The 13629-nt window shown below is 54.3% G+C and overlaps 1 protein-coding gene across 2 annotated transcripts in view; it reads right to left on the bottom strand.

Moving 5' to 3' along the window:
* Positions 1 to 3257: 3257 nt before the first annotated feature.
* PCBP4 (poly(rC) binding protein 4) overlaps positions 3258 to 13629 on the bottom strand; it is a 32761-nt gene continuing 22389 nt past the window's right edge. The window contains exons 5-13 of one of the 2 annotated variants that reach the window (XM_032791290.2): positions 13127 to 13243; positions 12373 to 12504; positions 11034 to 11162; positions 10299 to 10373; positions 9861 to 9905; positions 8906 to 8981; positions 8166 to 8218; positions 7476 to 7645; positions 3258 to 6071 (exon numbers count right to left, since the gene is read on the bottom strand). In XM_032791290.2, the coding sequence (XP_032647181.1) occupies positions 5756 to 6071; positions 7476 to 7645; positions 8166 to 8218; positions 8906 to 8981; positions 9861 to 9905; positions 10299 to 10373; positions 11034 to 11162; positions 12373 to 12504; positions 13127 to 13243 (1113 nt within the window). In that variant the 3' untranslated portion in view covers positions 3258 to 5755. The remainder of the gene's footprint in view (positions 6072 to 7475; positions 7646 to 8165; positions 8219 to 8905; positions 8982 to 9860; positions 9906 to 10298; positions 10374 to 11033; positions 11163 to 12372; positions 12505 to 13126; positions 13244 to 13629) is intronic. The other variant, XM_032791308.2, reaches the window with a different exon arrangement.

Below are 13629 nucleotides of genomic sequence, written 5' to 3'. Positions count from 1 at the left end.
CACCCCAACACTGTTAGACCTGCCTGTCACATCAGGGATGGGGCGAGAGCTCATCAGAAGAACCAGCTGGGTAAGGAGGAGCTGAGTCTATAAAGAGCAACAGGACCCTGCAGAGAGGGGGATATACAGGGAGAAACAAGTAGAGGCACCTGAAAAGGCAGGGGACAGTTGAAAGGAAGGGTCAGGTTACAGCCAGGAATCCTGTGTCTTTAGAGAAAAGGCTCTAAGCAGGGAAATTTACCTGGGAGGCCACAGTGGGACAGACTGGGAAGATGGACTTGGGGTAGAGTTGAGAACTTTATTTTGGGACTGATATGTAATGGTAGTAAATTCAGCTCTGAGTAGAGATGGTGCTGACCCAAATAAGAGGAGCTGTGATAGTCTAAGCTGAAGACAAGGGAAACTGAGGCAGGCTGCCAGCAAGGGGACCTCAGGCCAAGATGGGGTGCTACCCATTCACACCTCCAGCTCCCATCATCCTTCTGCACTACAATTCTCAGAGGGCTTTAGTTCTGCGTTGAACTGGTCCTGTACCAGCATTGGCAAGCCCAAGCATTACAAACAATCATGAGCCAGCCCTCAACAAACAAAAAACAAATGAGCAAATGTGGGATTGGCTTAAAAATCATGAATATTTTTCATAAAGTTTGAATTCTTTCTAGTCCCTTTCTGGGTCAAGGTCACAAGCTTTTCTCCATTATCAGAAAAGCCAAATGCTTACTTTAATTTTTAAAGGTGATGAGATAGTCTCCCAGAAGTGAAGGACTCCAGGAGCTGGATCTTTAAGAAAAATGCCAATAAGTGTGAGAGTTGCCAATTCTGCTGTGGCCTGCTTGGGAGAAACCCTTTGTGGCTGGATGGAAACCTTTCCAAATGGTGCGACGGCCACCTTGGAGCTGCTCACTGCATTGTGAGGGGACGGAGAGTAACAGGTGCGCGCACAGCATGGTGATAATTGAACTGTTATCTTTGCATCAGTCTCCAGTCAGCACTTTAATGCAGGCAGGATACATTTCCCATTGAGGACTTTGCCCTGCCCCATGCCAGCCTTTCCCTGGAGCTGTTCATGTGAGTCATCCTTTAGCCTGCGAGGTCTCTCACTGGAGAGTCACCAAACCATTCCCTTTTGCTAGGTCTGAATGGATAGCGGACCTTTCACTTTGGATCCGAAGGAGCCCACTAAACCCCACCAGAGTCCTGAGTTTGCAAGGCTTGTCTCTTTATTAAACTGCTGATAAGTTACAAAGAAGGAAAAAATAGAGAATTCTATGTACAGCATTTTCCAAGACAGCTGGGCTAGGCAGGCAGGGGAAGCTTTTTGAGGGGGCTGCTGGGAGAGATGTTCTATCAAGTGGAGGATGGGCTGGAGAAGCTCATTGCACAGTTGGTGAGATCTCTGTTGGGAGAGGCAGGGATAGGGGGTGATTCCTTTGTTGTGGAGGCAGAACTTCAGGAGATGCCAGGCCAGATCCTCAGTCAGGGCCGTCCTTAGCCATAGGCAGAACAGGCAGCCGCCTAGGGCACCACTAGGTCTGGGGGCACCACTCTGCCAGGAGCCCGGACAGATGGGAAGCAGTGGAGAATGTAAGAGCAGGGCTGCTGGGTCCTAGAGAGAGCCAAATGCAGCACAGTCTGAGGGAGGGGATTGGCTGCTGGGAAGTCTCTGGGAAGGGGTGGGGGAAGGAATTCACCTGTGAGTGTGACTCTTTCCCCTGGCATGAGGGCTGTAATGGCTGGGTTGGATGAGGTGCTGGGGGAGAGGGGGAAGGTTGGCTGCTTACCTGCTGAGGAATGACAGTGAAAGTAACTCACTTCCTTGCAGGCAGCCAGGATTGGAATGGTCACACAGGGCTGGGCTAGGGATAGCCAGATAGCATGTGCGAAAAATCAGGACAGGGGTTTAGGGTAGGGTGAGCAGATGTCCCACTTTTATAATTTTGGGGTCTTTTTCTTATATAGACTCCTATTCCCCCCTACCTCCCATCCTGATTTTTCACACTTGCTGTCTGGTTACCCTAGGTGGGGGTATTTGGTGCATATATAAGACAAAGCCCCATATATCGGGACTGGCCCTACAAAATCCGGACATCTGGATCTGGTCACCCTAGCTGGGGAGCGCATCTCTCCCCTGGACTGGCAGTGATCCATCTCATCCGGGGGGAGCTGCACAGGGCAGGATGAGCTGCTGTGGCTCCACGGGTGCCCCGTCCCTGAGATCAGATGCTGTGCTAACTTCACCATGGTCCGTTGGGCTGGCGGTGGTGCCCATTGGCGTGTGACCGGACCTGAGGGTTTGCTGCTGCTGTTGCCACTTTGCACCCCAAGAGGTGGATTTTGGGGTCCTGCAGGTTTACACCTATCTCTTCTTCTACTGCAGCTGTTGAACAGCAGGCTGGGGGGTTGAGCCAAGCATGAAAGCAGTACTGTGTTACCATTTTTGATTGTCATGAGGAAATTTGTTTGCCAAAAATGCTTGCTAACAATCTTGAATTCAATTTCTATATATAATATATAAAAATCAATATCTTAGCTAAAAACAGAAAATTAAGTTGTTGACAATTATTTGTGACAAGTTTGGTATGGGGAAGGGAGTGGGCCATTTTTCATCAGAGAAACAAAAAATGTTGACTGACTTTCCTATAGCCCCGTTACTGCTAAATAGAGCCCTCCAACAACTGTAATATGCTCATCTCCTTACTAGTGTATAGAGCAGGGGTTGGCAACCTACGGCACATGTGCCAAAGGCGGCACGCAAGCTGATTTTTGATGACACGCAGCGGCGGGCTGAGCGGCTCAGCCCACCGCTGCCCTGGAGTTCTGGCTGCTGCCCCATTACCACTCGGGGTCCCGGCTGCCAGCCCCACTCAGCACCCACTGCTGGACTGGAGACCCCCAAGGAACCCCAGGCTGGCAGCAGGCTGAGAAGGCCAGCGGCTGAGACCCTGGCTGAGCCATTAAACCCACTGTCGGCCTGGGGTTCCATTCTCTCAGCTGGCAACGGGCTGAGCGGGACTAAATTCAACGAAATAGGAAAACAAGAGCAACTAATGACAAAGTGCAAGAACCTAGAGCAGTGGTCCCCAACTTTTTTCGTCTGGCGGGCGCCAGACGAAGGACCGTGGTGACAGATGAGCATCCACCAAAATGCTGCCGAAATTCGGCGGCAAGCAATGTCATCCAGAGGCGCCGGCGCCGAAATGCCGCTGAATTTCGGCGGCCATTTTGGCAGATGCTCGTCCTCCGGCCAGTACTTGAGTGCACTGAGAGGCCCCTGTGGGCTCCATGGCGCCTGCAGGCACAACGTTGGGGACCCCTGACCTAGAGAGCCTCCTGAAGCATGGTGATCATTTTGATTTAAATGGACTTGAACTGTACGAAGAATTGAGTTGTTGCCACATGCAAATTTGGTGATGGACATTGTACAGTTTATTCATACCAGCAAACTTGCCACTCATATTCTATTGACAATTCCTGTAACAGTAGCATCAGGAGAACGGAGTTTCTCAAAACTAAAGCTCATTAAAACATATCTCCACTCTACAATGAGTCAGGAACATTTGACTGGTCTTGCTATTCTTGCAATCAAACAAGACATCACTTTGTCTTTGCCATACGATGACATTATTACTGATTTTGCAGCCAAAAAAGCCAGAAAGATTGCTTTTAATTAAAAACTAATCCTTGTTTCAATACCTCTTCATATAAATTTCCAATAAAATGTTGAAAAATTTTAAAAATTATATTATTTGCATCATTCTGTCAAATCAGAATTTTTTCTTTTGGTGCTAATTCATCAGCATTACAGTGTGCTTAATTAAGTTAAACTGGTTTTAGTAACATGCATGTGGCAAGTTTTCCAATACTGTAAGCTTATGTTCGTGTTGCTAAGAGCAAGACAGGCACAGGGGCACCAGTTTAATAATCCCGCGTAGGGCACCATAAATCCTAAGGACGGCCCTGTCCTCAGTGAGTGTTTTACTTCAGTGGAGGGATACTAATGTACCCCGGCTGGGATCAGGGCCGTAGACTCCTTTGCTCTCTGCTGTTGATCACCAGGATTTGGCAGTGGGGCTACAGGCTGTTTGGATCATGGTGTTTCTAAAGTGGGAACCAGGGTCTCAGACACCCAGGACAGCGCATGTTCAGTGCCAGATGAACACAGCTGATTGCTAAGGAACAGTCTCGCTGCGCAGTTACTTGACCCTATGCTCTCACTCCAGACTCAGTCAGTTTGTTAGCACCTTGTAATCCCTTGTTCGGAGTCACCAGTCTCTCTGCTGTTTCAACGCACACAGCCCAGCTGGATGCTTCATGATGCACCTGCTCCACCGCGGAGTACGTCTAAGAATGAAACAGTCCTGCCCTGCCTCCTCTGATCCCCCTAGCAGGAAAGCAATTGAGCGAGAAAGGCCTGGCTCGCTCTCTCTCCCCTGGTCTGATCTGTTAGGATAACTGGGGGAGGGGAAGGACTTTATTTAGGGCTGTTAGTCTGGTTTCCCTCTCCCAACCCCATGCTCCACCCATGAGGAAGGCACTGGATGCACCTCCAAGGGTGCAACTTCCCATCAAGGAGGAGACTGTGGGTGTCATCCATCCATCCATCACGTGACTTTGTGCGGTCTGGGGAAGAGCCCTGGTAATGGATCCTTGGGAGGGCAGAACCTGGGAGCTTCCTCCAAGGAGAAAGCAGAGCCAGGAGTTACTCCATGGAACCAATGCGGGAAGGGGCAAAACATAAGAAGCTTTGACTGGTGTCTCCATCCAGTCACGACTGACTCCAACAGCCAATGAGTCCTTGGAACAAATGAGCCCATGCATTAGCTGCCAGAGCTGGGGTTCTGCCCCAGGGATAGGCCAGGAGCATTCCTGATTAGCCACTATCAGTTTCCCAGAGCTGTAGTTACTGTAGCAGCTGATAAGCCACAAGGCTAGCCCAATATATACCCGACCATGCCCCTGCCCAGAGTCACAGGAACCTGTGGGGGAGTCTCCCCTGTCCCGGCAGAGAAGAGGAGCAGGCGCTGTGATATTCTGAGCATTTGCCTTGAATTCCCTTCAGGCCAGGTACTTTTCTGCTGGAGGGTAGCCCTCTAAATCTGACCCAGCCTGTTGCCTGGTTCCCAGCAGGGCTCTGTGTGTGGAGGGGAGGCCAGAGCTCGAGTCTGAGTTTCCAGCTTGGTGCAAGTCTAGGTACTTGGAGATCATAAAAGCGCCGACTCCTGGGCAGAGTGTGACTGATTCCAGTTCTGTCCTTCCCAGCAGCCCCCAGCCATCCAGCAGCAGCACGGCATGGGCCTCAAGCTATGCTCAAACTGGCCTCTAGCCTCGCCCTGTCGCCCGCCCGCCCAGGGTGAGCGTGGCCCGCACTGCGCTGTCAGGTGAGAGTGCCCTCCAACTCCAAGGGCTGGGGGGGATGGGAACTTCCCCTAAAAATTACAGCACTAAAGCTAACGGGGACAGAGCCAGCCTCTCCAGGAGTGGAGAAGTGGGAGACGGAGGGGGTGCAAGGCTGAGACAGCCCCCACCCCATTGTCCAGAGAAGACGCACCAGGGACAGCTGGGCTCCAGGCTGCCCTCCTCCACGTTCCCTACCTCTCCATCCATCCCCACATATGGCTTGGGATGCCCCAGTATGGGGTGGCGCTGGCTCAGGTGCCTGCCTTGGAGTGGCGCTGTTGGTGTCCCACAAACTGGGGGGTGGCATCCTGTGGTCTCCCCCTTCCTCTCTGGCCTGCCACCCTCCCACCCACCAGCCTCAGTATGGGGAGAACTTCTGCCGCTCTGTTTTCTTGGCGCCGTTGGCTGTGGAGATCTTGGTCGTGTAGGTGGCGAGGCTGCCGTTGTGCCCCGCAGCCGAGGAAGGGGGCAGCGTCAGGAAGGGGACGGGCTTGAGGCCGATGAAGTTGGACAGGGAGATGGCATAAGGGCCGCCCAGCAAGGTGGGAGGAGGTGTGGCTACCGCTGTCAGCGTGGGGCCCGGCGATGGATTGAGGGACTGGGAGAAGGTCATGCTGAGGTCAACGGGGCTGGAGATGGGGGGCATCTGGGAGGTAGATTTGGCTGTCTCTAAACTGGAGGAACAAGGAGGGAGAGAGGCAGTGAGATGCACATAGAGTAGGGCTAGAAGGCTGGGTGCGGTAATATCCTCATACATGCAACACCAATCCCCTGCAGTGGGGATTGAACCCTTCACCTCTGGCTAAACGAAGGGCTTCTGCCAACCTGAAAAACCAGGTCCCTGATCCTTCAGAGGCTGTGGCTGACTCATAAACTCGTATACACCGGTTAGCCACTAGAGAGCGACAGAGAACCATGCTATGTAATAGTGGGTTACAAACACACACACCTACATGTGGAGTTTGCCAGATTGATTTAGGGATTTTAAACTGAGTTAGTTAAACTAGTGCCAAAATTTGTGCAGATGCTCTTAATGCAGTTTAGTTTAAGCTGATTAGAAACTGATTTAAACTAAACCAAAATAAACTGCTTTTAAGCCAAACTAAGAGCATCCACAGAGGGGTTTTCACAAGCTTAACTAAACTGGTTTAAAGAAACCAGTGCAAGCTTGTGTGGAGATGAGGCCATAAGCCCTTCTGTCCTGAAGGCTCTCAGCGCAGTTTGCATTACAGGGCTGTATCTGCACCAGAGGCTTTTTGTGAGATCTTACCAATGCAGACGCCAGATGTATAAGCGTAGGCAGGGCACCAGTGTTTATACCTGATCCGAGCAGGTCTAGCGGGATCCCTCTCCTTCTCTGAAAGGCAGCTGCTGCACAAGCAGTGCTATGCAACACTCCATGCCTAGGAGTGGGAGTGCAGAGCAGTTTCTGCAGCTGGCTCTGCAGGGGAAGTGTTTGAGAGGCAGAAGGGAATGCCCATGTTGTGATTTGGCCAGATGTGAAACTGAGCCCTGACGCTTGGAAGATCCCACATCTCTTCTGAAAGGTGGCAAGAACTGGGGCTGGTTAGAAATTTTCCATGAAAATACCTACCAGGGAGGCTGTGGTGCATCATGGGAGACGTAGTCTGGCCAGGAAGCCTGGCCTAGAGAGGCAAACAGGACCATGAGGCATGTGAACTACAGCTCCCTTGAGACACCGCTGCACATTTCTGAGTCAATGAGGGGGAGGGGACCCATTTTTCATCCCGCTCTAAGATGGGCTGGAGAAAGGTTGGGATGAAAGAACTGCTGGTCCCTAAGGCTCAGGGTGCATTGGTCTTTGACACTCCAGTCTTTGTGCATGTGACAAACACCCTTGCCAGTCTGACTGGAAGATGCCCATCGTATAAGAAGGCAGAGTGTTGGGACACTGCATAGATTGTGGAAGAGGTGACCGCTCCCCGCCCCCCAGTCTCACTGAGATCCCAGCTTAAGGAGAAGGAGTGACACAGAAATTTGCTTCTGCTGCCCTGCAGACCAGAGTATGGGCTGCTCCTTCCCCTGCCCCATCCCCCAGTGTGCGTGCTGGCCCTTACCAGGCTGTGATGAGGTACTGGGCAAGAGTGATACTGACTGGGGTCCCCGTGATGGTCACATGGCGCTCGCTGGAGCCCTCGCTCTGGTTCCCAATTTTGATGTGCGCGCCGGACATCTGCCGGATCTCGCTGATCTTGCTGCCCTGGCGGCCAATGATGCAGCCAATCAGCTGGGGAGGAGCAGAGAGGGGTTAAGTTGCAGGGGGCTGGGGTGGAAGCAGCAGTGCTGGACAGAGCGGCACCAGGAGAAGGAGCTGGAGTGCCCTTCGATAGCATGACACAGGAGTTGCTCTGCTCGGCCACGTTGTTCAGAGTGTTTCAGGAGTAGGGGGAGTTGCTTTCTTAGCACTCCACCCACTCCCACCTGCCCAGCAGCTGTGCCTGCCCCTCCCCATCGCAGGGCAGTGCCCAGTGAGGCCCCGCAGGCATGGACCTAATGAGAGGAGGAGGTAAGGTCTCCCCCAAACCCAGAATCTAGCACTGAACATGGGACACTGCTCCCCCAGCAGCAGAGTCTGGTCCCCAAGCTCCTGATGTTCAGGGAGGGGGATTTTTGGGAGGTGGGGTGGGTTGGGGCCGTTCCCCTCTGCACTTTGCCGTGCAGTAAAGGCTCCCTGCTGAGGCTCCAGGGCAGGCATAGCACCGGTGGGAATGGGAGGAGGCTCTCGCAAGAGAGCAACGGCCACTTACGTCATTGGGCACCAGGAACTCCTGCGAGCTGCTCTGGGGGCTGGCGTCCAGGCCTGGTCGGAAAGGGAGAGAAAAGGCAACATTTCTGGGGCTCTGCTAGTGATTCCCCTGCCTCCCTCCCCTCTGAGCTCTGCTCCTGCTAAAGTCCACTGAGCTCCACGCACAGGGAATATCTTTTCCTGGGGCTTGTCCATACCCAGCTGGTTGGGGGCGGGGCTGGCCAAACATCCCAGACACCCATCCCTGCCGCACCCTGCCTGGAGGGTGCCGGCCACCCGAGCACCAAGGATTGGAGGTGTTAGGGAGAATCTAGTGGAGTTGGAGGGTTTCCCTGCAGGGCTCTGGGCTGCTGGCTGGCCCCCTCTTCCCTCCAGCTGTCTTGGGAGCAGCAAGCTGTGGTCAGATGAGGGCAGCAGCCATGGACCCTCTCCTAGCACACCCAACCCCCACCATCCTCCGGAGACATGGTCCCAGATCTCCCCATGCTGGGAGGGGTGGAGCCACTGCACGTGTGGGGCTTTGACAAACAGACTTTGTTTCATGACGTCTATTTGGTTCTGTAGAATTGGGCCCCTCTCCTTGTCTGGGCCTGGCATAGCCTGTGTTCATCAATTCCGCCCGCAGGGGTGGGCAGAGCGGATGCCCCTGCTTGCCCACAGAGGATTTTGATGATGTGTGCGCCCTCCATGAGCAGATCACCTGCTGGGGGGGACAGGGTGGGGCGGGGCTGGTTTTCTTACCTGGGACCAGGGAGGGTGCCTGGCCCAGAGAGGTGAAGGCAACAGGATGCCCAGAGAGTTGCTGCAATTTTGTCACCTGCTCCCAGGGAAGAAATTAGGAAAATAAATACAAGAGCTACGTCTAAAGAGTACTCGGGTCACCCACCATCCAGCCCTTTGGCTGCCAGCCAGTTGGAACCACAATGGGTGGGTGGGACAGCAGAACCCTCCATAAAAGGGGCTTTTCATAGTAACAGCAGCCACCAGCCCTGTCTGTGACCGTGGACACAGCCCACTTCATGTTCAGAGCTGCACGAGGGTCCACCAGGCAACTCTGCCATGCCTATGTGGGCTGGCCGTAAGCTGCAGGCCTATGGAGACGTGCGCCCAGTGGTGGATGGGCCTAGCACAGCTGGCAGCAGAAGCAGCAGGCCCTTGGCTCATGGCAGGTGGAGTTGGCTGCAGGGAGAGGAGGACACGGACATCTCCCTGTAGGGTGGCTCCAGGAGTGAGGGGCTCCTGTGCTGTGTCTGCTGCGTCCGCCCGACCTGGGGAAGGAAGTGATGAGGGAGGACCAGGCATGGAGACTCAACATGGAAACATGCCCCAGAGATGAGAGAGCTGTGCTGGGAAGACAAGGTGATGGGAGAGATGGTGGGACACACAAAGGGCCAGATTTGCCCCTGGGGTAATTGGGACCAGCACACCAGGGCTGCATTTGGTGCATGATGGCCAGGAGCGGGGTGGGGAGTGGGGAGGCTTGCATCTCCCAGGTTATATTTCCTCCCTGACAAGGGTGTGGTGCATCCACATTCAGCAGGCCCTTGCGAAAGCTGGCTCTTGCCGCCAGCTCTGCTGCCATGCAATGGGACAATGCCGCAGCTCAGTTCAAGGGCATATGGGAGGAGACAGGATCTCTTGGCACAGTGGAACTGAGAGTGAGCCCCCTCTGCCGAGGAGGCAAAGCCGGACTCACCTCGGCTTGAGGCCCCCCGCTGTACTGGCCCTGCATGGAAAAGCCCTGGGGACGAAGGAAAGCGTTGGAACATCAGCGAGGCAGCCGGCCAGGACTGGAGCACCAGGGGTTGTTCTGTGGCCGCGAACAGTGGGGTATGAGAACATTCCCCCTCCTCCAGCCCCCAAACTGGGGCGTTCCTTGCTAGCCAGCCCCCGCCCCATTTAAAGGCTGGTGAGAGCGGGAGCCCTGGTAACTAACACTGCAGAGGGCTCACAAGGAGAGATGTCTGAGAAGGGCAGAGCTTCAGGTGATGTGGCGCCTCCTTAATAATAAACAGGAAGAGAGGAAGGCGGTTGCCCGGGTGTCGGGGAATCTCCTTGGTGCAGAACTGAGGGAATCCTGAGTGTTTTTGCTTGGGAAGTTCTCTCCCTCTCTCCCTTCCAGCTGCCCCCTTACCTGGCTGGCCGAGAGGAGAGCCGTCCCCAGGGAGAGGCAGGGATGGTAGGGAATGGTGGCCCCTTTTGGCGGCGACTGAGGAGGGGAAAGCAGAGGAGAAATCAGCAGGTTCTTCCAGGGAGACTAACCCCCTTTCCCGACCCCATGCCCAGCCTGACAGCTGGTTACATGCTGTAGCCTTGCCCGCTGTGGGGGCCCCGCCCTTGGGCTGGGAAACAGCCCGTGGCACTTAAGTCGGTGGAAGGCGAGAGGCTGGCTGGCTCGTGCATTGGTGCAGTGTGGTGTGTGCCCATGGCCTTGTGTTCAGTGGCAGCTAGGGCCACATCATCTCATGGCATCAGGGTGGTAACTGGGGAGAGAGGCTACAAAGCAGGGTGACCAGCCTTTCAAGGGACACTTCCAGCGGGGGCTGGGCTGTTGCATCGCCTTCAGCCTCGGCTGGCAGGGCATTAAAACCACCCCAGAATGTCTTGGCTCTGACCCAGTCTTGCCCTGGCAGACGGTAGACGTGGATGCAGTGGGGGGTGGATTGCTGGGAGGTCGCAAAGCTAAGATATTGCACAGCAACTACCATGACATCCTCCCAGAGGGCAAACTCAGCAACGGCTCCAGCCATGAAGCATAGGGTAGGAGGCTGCCAGGAAACCAGCCCCTTCGAGCCTGCCTCCCGCTCTCCAGCATAGGGGCAGAGGGCCAAGTCCGTGTGTCTAGTCCCCCCGAGCCCAACGCGGGTACCTCCAGGATGACAGCGCAGATCTGCCGCACACACTGGATGATGGCGTCTGGCACGCCCAAGACTGTGACCGCCCGCTCCGTGGAATTGGGCAGCAGGTCTCCTGCCACCTGGACCTGTGCTCCCGTGCTCTGCAAGGAGAGAGGCCCCCTTGGCAATGGCTGTGTGCGCGCTAAGCAGCTGCCCACATTCCCTGGAACAATGTGGGAAGGGCAGCTAGTGCTGGTACTACCCCACGCTGGCTCCCCCCACTCTGCACACCCATGCACTGGAATCAGGAAGGCAGCCACGTGGCCAGTGCAGGCTACACCTTTTGCATGGCCACCGAAGGCGTTATCACCGCTGAGCTTGCTGCATCCAACCTCTTTGCACTGGCATAACCTGCCCCTGCTCGGGCATTCCCATGCTTGCCCCAACTGACCAGCAACGCTGGCTCTAACAGCTCAACCAGAGTACTTAGCAAGAGGGTTTTTGGGGCTGAGGCGGTGTCAGGGTAATGCTGTCTCCTGCAGCAGCACCCCCATCAGGGCGGGGCAGTGCTTTCCCTGCCCCTGTCCTGTGATTGGAGCCAGCTGCATCACAGGCACATCTACCTCAGTCCAAGGACTGGAGAGTTCATGGGGCTTCTCCACAAATGGGTCTGCTTCAGATTTTTTAAGAGCCAGTAGCTAGCGTGACAGCTGGGAATTGAAGCAAGAGCTGAGGGTAAGTCTACAAGAGAGCTGGAGGGGCAATTGCTGCCTTGAGCAGGCTCACCCGTGTGAGCAAGAATAGAATATCAGAGTTGGAATGGACCTCAGGAGGTCATCTAGTCCACCCCCAAGACAGATTTTTACCCCAGTTCTCTAAATGGCCTCCTCAAGGATTGAGCTCACAATTCTGGGTTTAGCAGGCCAATGCTCAAACCACTGAGCTATTCCTCCCCCAGATCCAGGCTGAAACCTCCAGCACCAGTGTGAACGTACCCTAAAAGCGTGAGCGACTACAGTGAGTGGTAGAGCCCTGGTTCCCTAGCTGGGCCTGGAACAAACTTACATCCTCTGTGGCTTGGTCACAGTGGGCGGGAGCTGTCACCCGAATTGCCCAGCAGGTTACACAGAGTGTCTAGGATGGACATTCAAGCTTTTCTTTAAAGGAAGGGGCTCGGGGATCGTTTCACAGACTCTGTTGTGCACCAAACTAGGAACCCAAACACAGCAGCTGGACACTGTGGCATGAGAAACAGGAAGCGAAACTGACCGGCCTGGCTCCATCCCTCCAGGGAAGAGACGTGCAGAAAGTAAAGAACCAGCCTCACTGGGGAGAAGCAAACAGGTTCTGTAAAGTGCCCTCAGCCCTTACCTCCCGGATCTCCTTGATTTTGGCACCAGCTTTGCCAATGAGAGAACCGCACTGGCTGGCCGGGATGACCAGCCGCAGTGTCAATGGCGGTTTGGACACAGCTCCTCCGTTGGCGGCTCCTGTCCCCAGGTCCTGAAATGGGAGAGGTACAGCATTGGAATGGAATGAATATCACCATCCTGGGGCCAAAGGCCATGGCATGGTCATCTCAGTGGAGTCTGTTGAGGGTCAGGGTCAGCGCAGAGCGAGGGTGTCCCTGTTCCCCCTCTCAGAGCAATGAGGTCCTGCTGCTCCACAGAGACTATCTTCAGTGTTCAGGTTGGAGCTAGGGTGACCAGATAGCAAGTGTGAAAAATTGGGACAGAGAATGGGGGGTAATAGGAGCCTATACAAGAAAAAGCTTCAAGTATCAGGACTGTCCCTATAAAATCGGGACATCTGGTCACCCTAGTTGGTGCTATGTAAATACAAGCCCAGGCGAATGGTTGGCTCTGTAAAGATCAATTCTGTATGGAACAGTCCCCATACAATCAGCCTGAGTAACAGATCCCCAAGGGACCAGAATCTGACCCCTCGGGAGAGCAGAGATGCTCAGGGTTGAGGAGGAGCCATGGATTTGTTTAAAAGGGTTCGCATGTTCTGTTGTACTCTTGGGGGACCCTCCAAATCACCCCCCTCCTTGGCCCTTCATTCTCAGCAGGCTGATGCGGTGCAGGATGAATACAGGCGGGGTGGCAGGGGGTGGGTACCATACCTCCTCAAGTTTGAAGGCGATCATGGAGACGGCTCTGAAGACAGCATCTGTGGATCCTGTGATGGTGGTGATCCGCTCAGGACAAGATCCCTCAGAGATGGTGATCCGGGCGCTGCTCTGAGAAAGCAAACCAGACAGCAGGGTAAGAACTCTTCCTAGGGCTATCTGGCCAAGTCGCTAATCATTTCCGTCTCTGCCCACCCTCTATTTCTGCTGCATCCTGGTTGAGATGGGGTGACACAGACTGAACACAGTTCCAGTTAAGGGCTTTCCTTTGAGTTGTACAATAAGTTCCATATTCTACTTCAGCCTGTTCCTTAGGCCCCCTGTTGCACATTGAGTGGATGTTTTCACTGAGCTGTCCAGGTCTTTTTCCTGACAGTTTATTTAGAAGCCGTCCACATGTGTTTGGACTGCAAGCATCTTTTTGATCTGTGTTTGTACAGCACTTGGCACAATGAGGTCCCCATCCATGAGGCATACCTGGCGCTGGAGCTCCTAGG

The sequence above is a fragment of the Chelonoidis abingdonii genome, chromosome 16, assembly GCF_003597395.2.
Source record: "Chelonoidis abingdonii isolate Lonesome George chromosome 16, CheloAbing_2.0, whole genome shotgun sequence".
Lineage (NCBI taxonomy): Eukaryota > Metazoa > Chordata > Testudines > Testudinidae > Chelonoidis > Chelonoidis abingdonii.
Note: the sequence above shows the minus strand (reverse complement) of the source record. Positions and strands in the feature narration are given on the sequence as shown.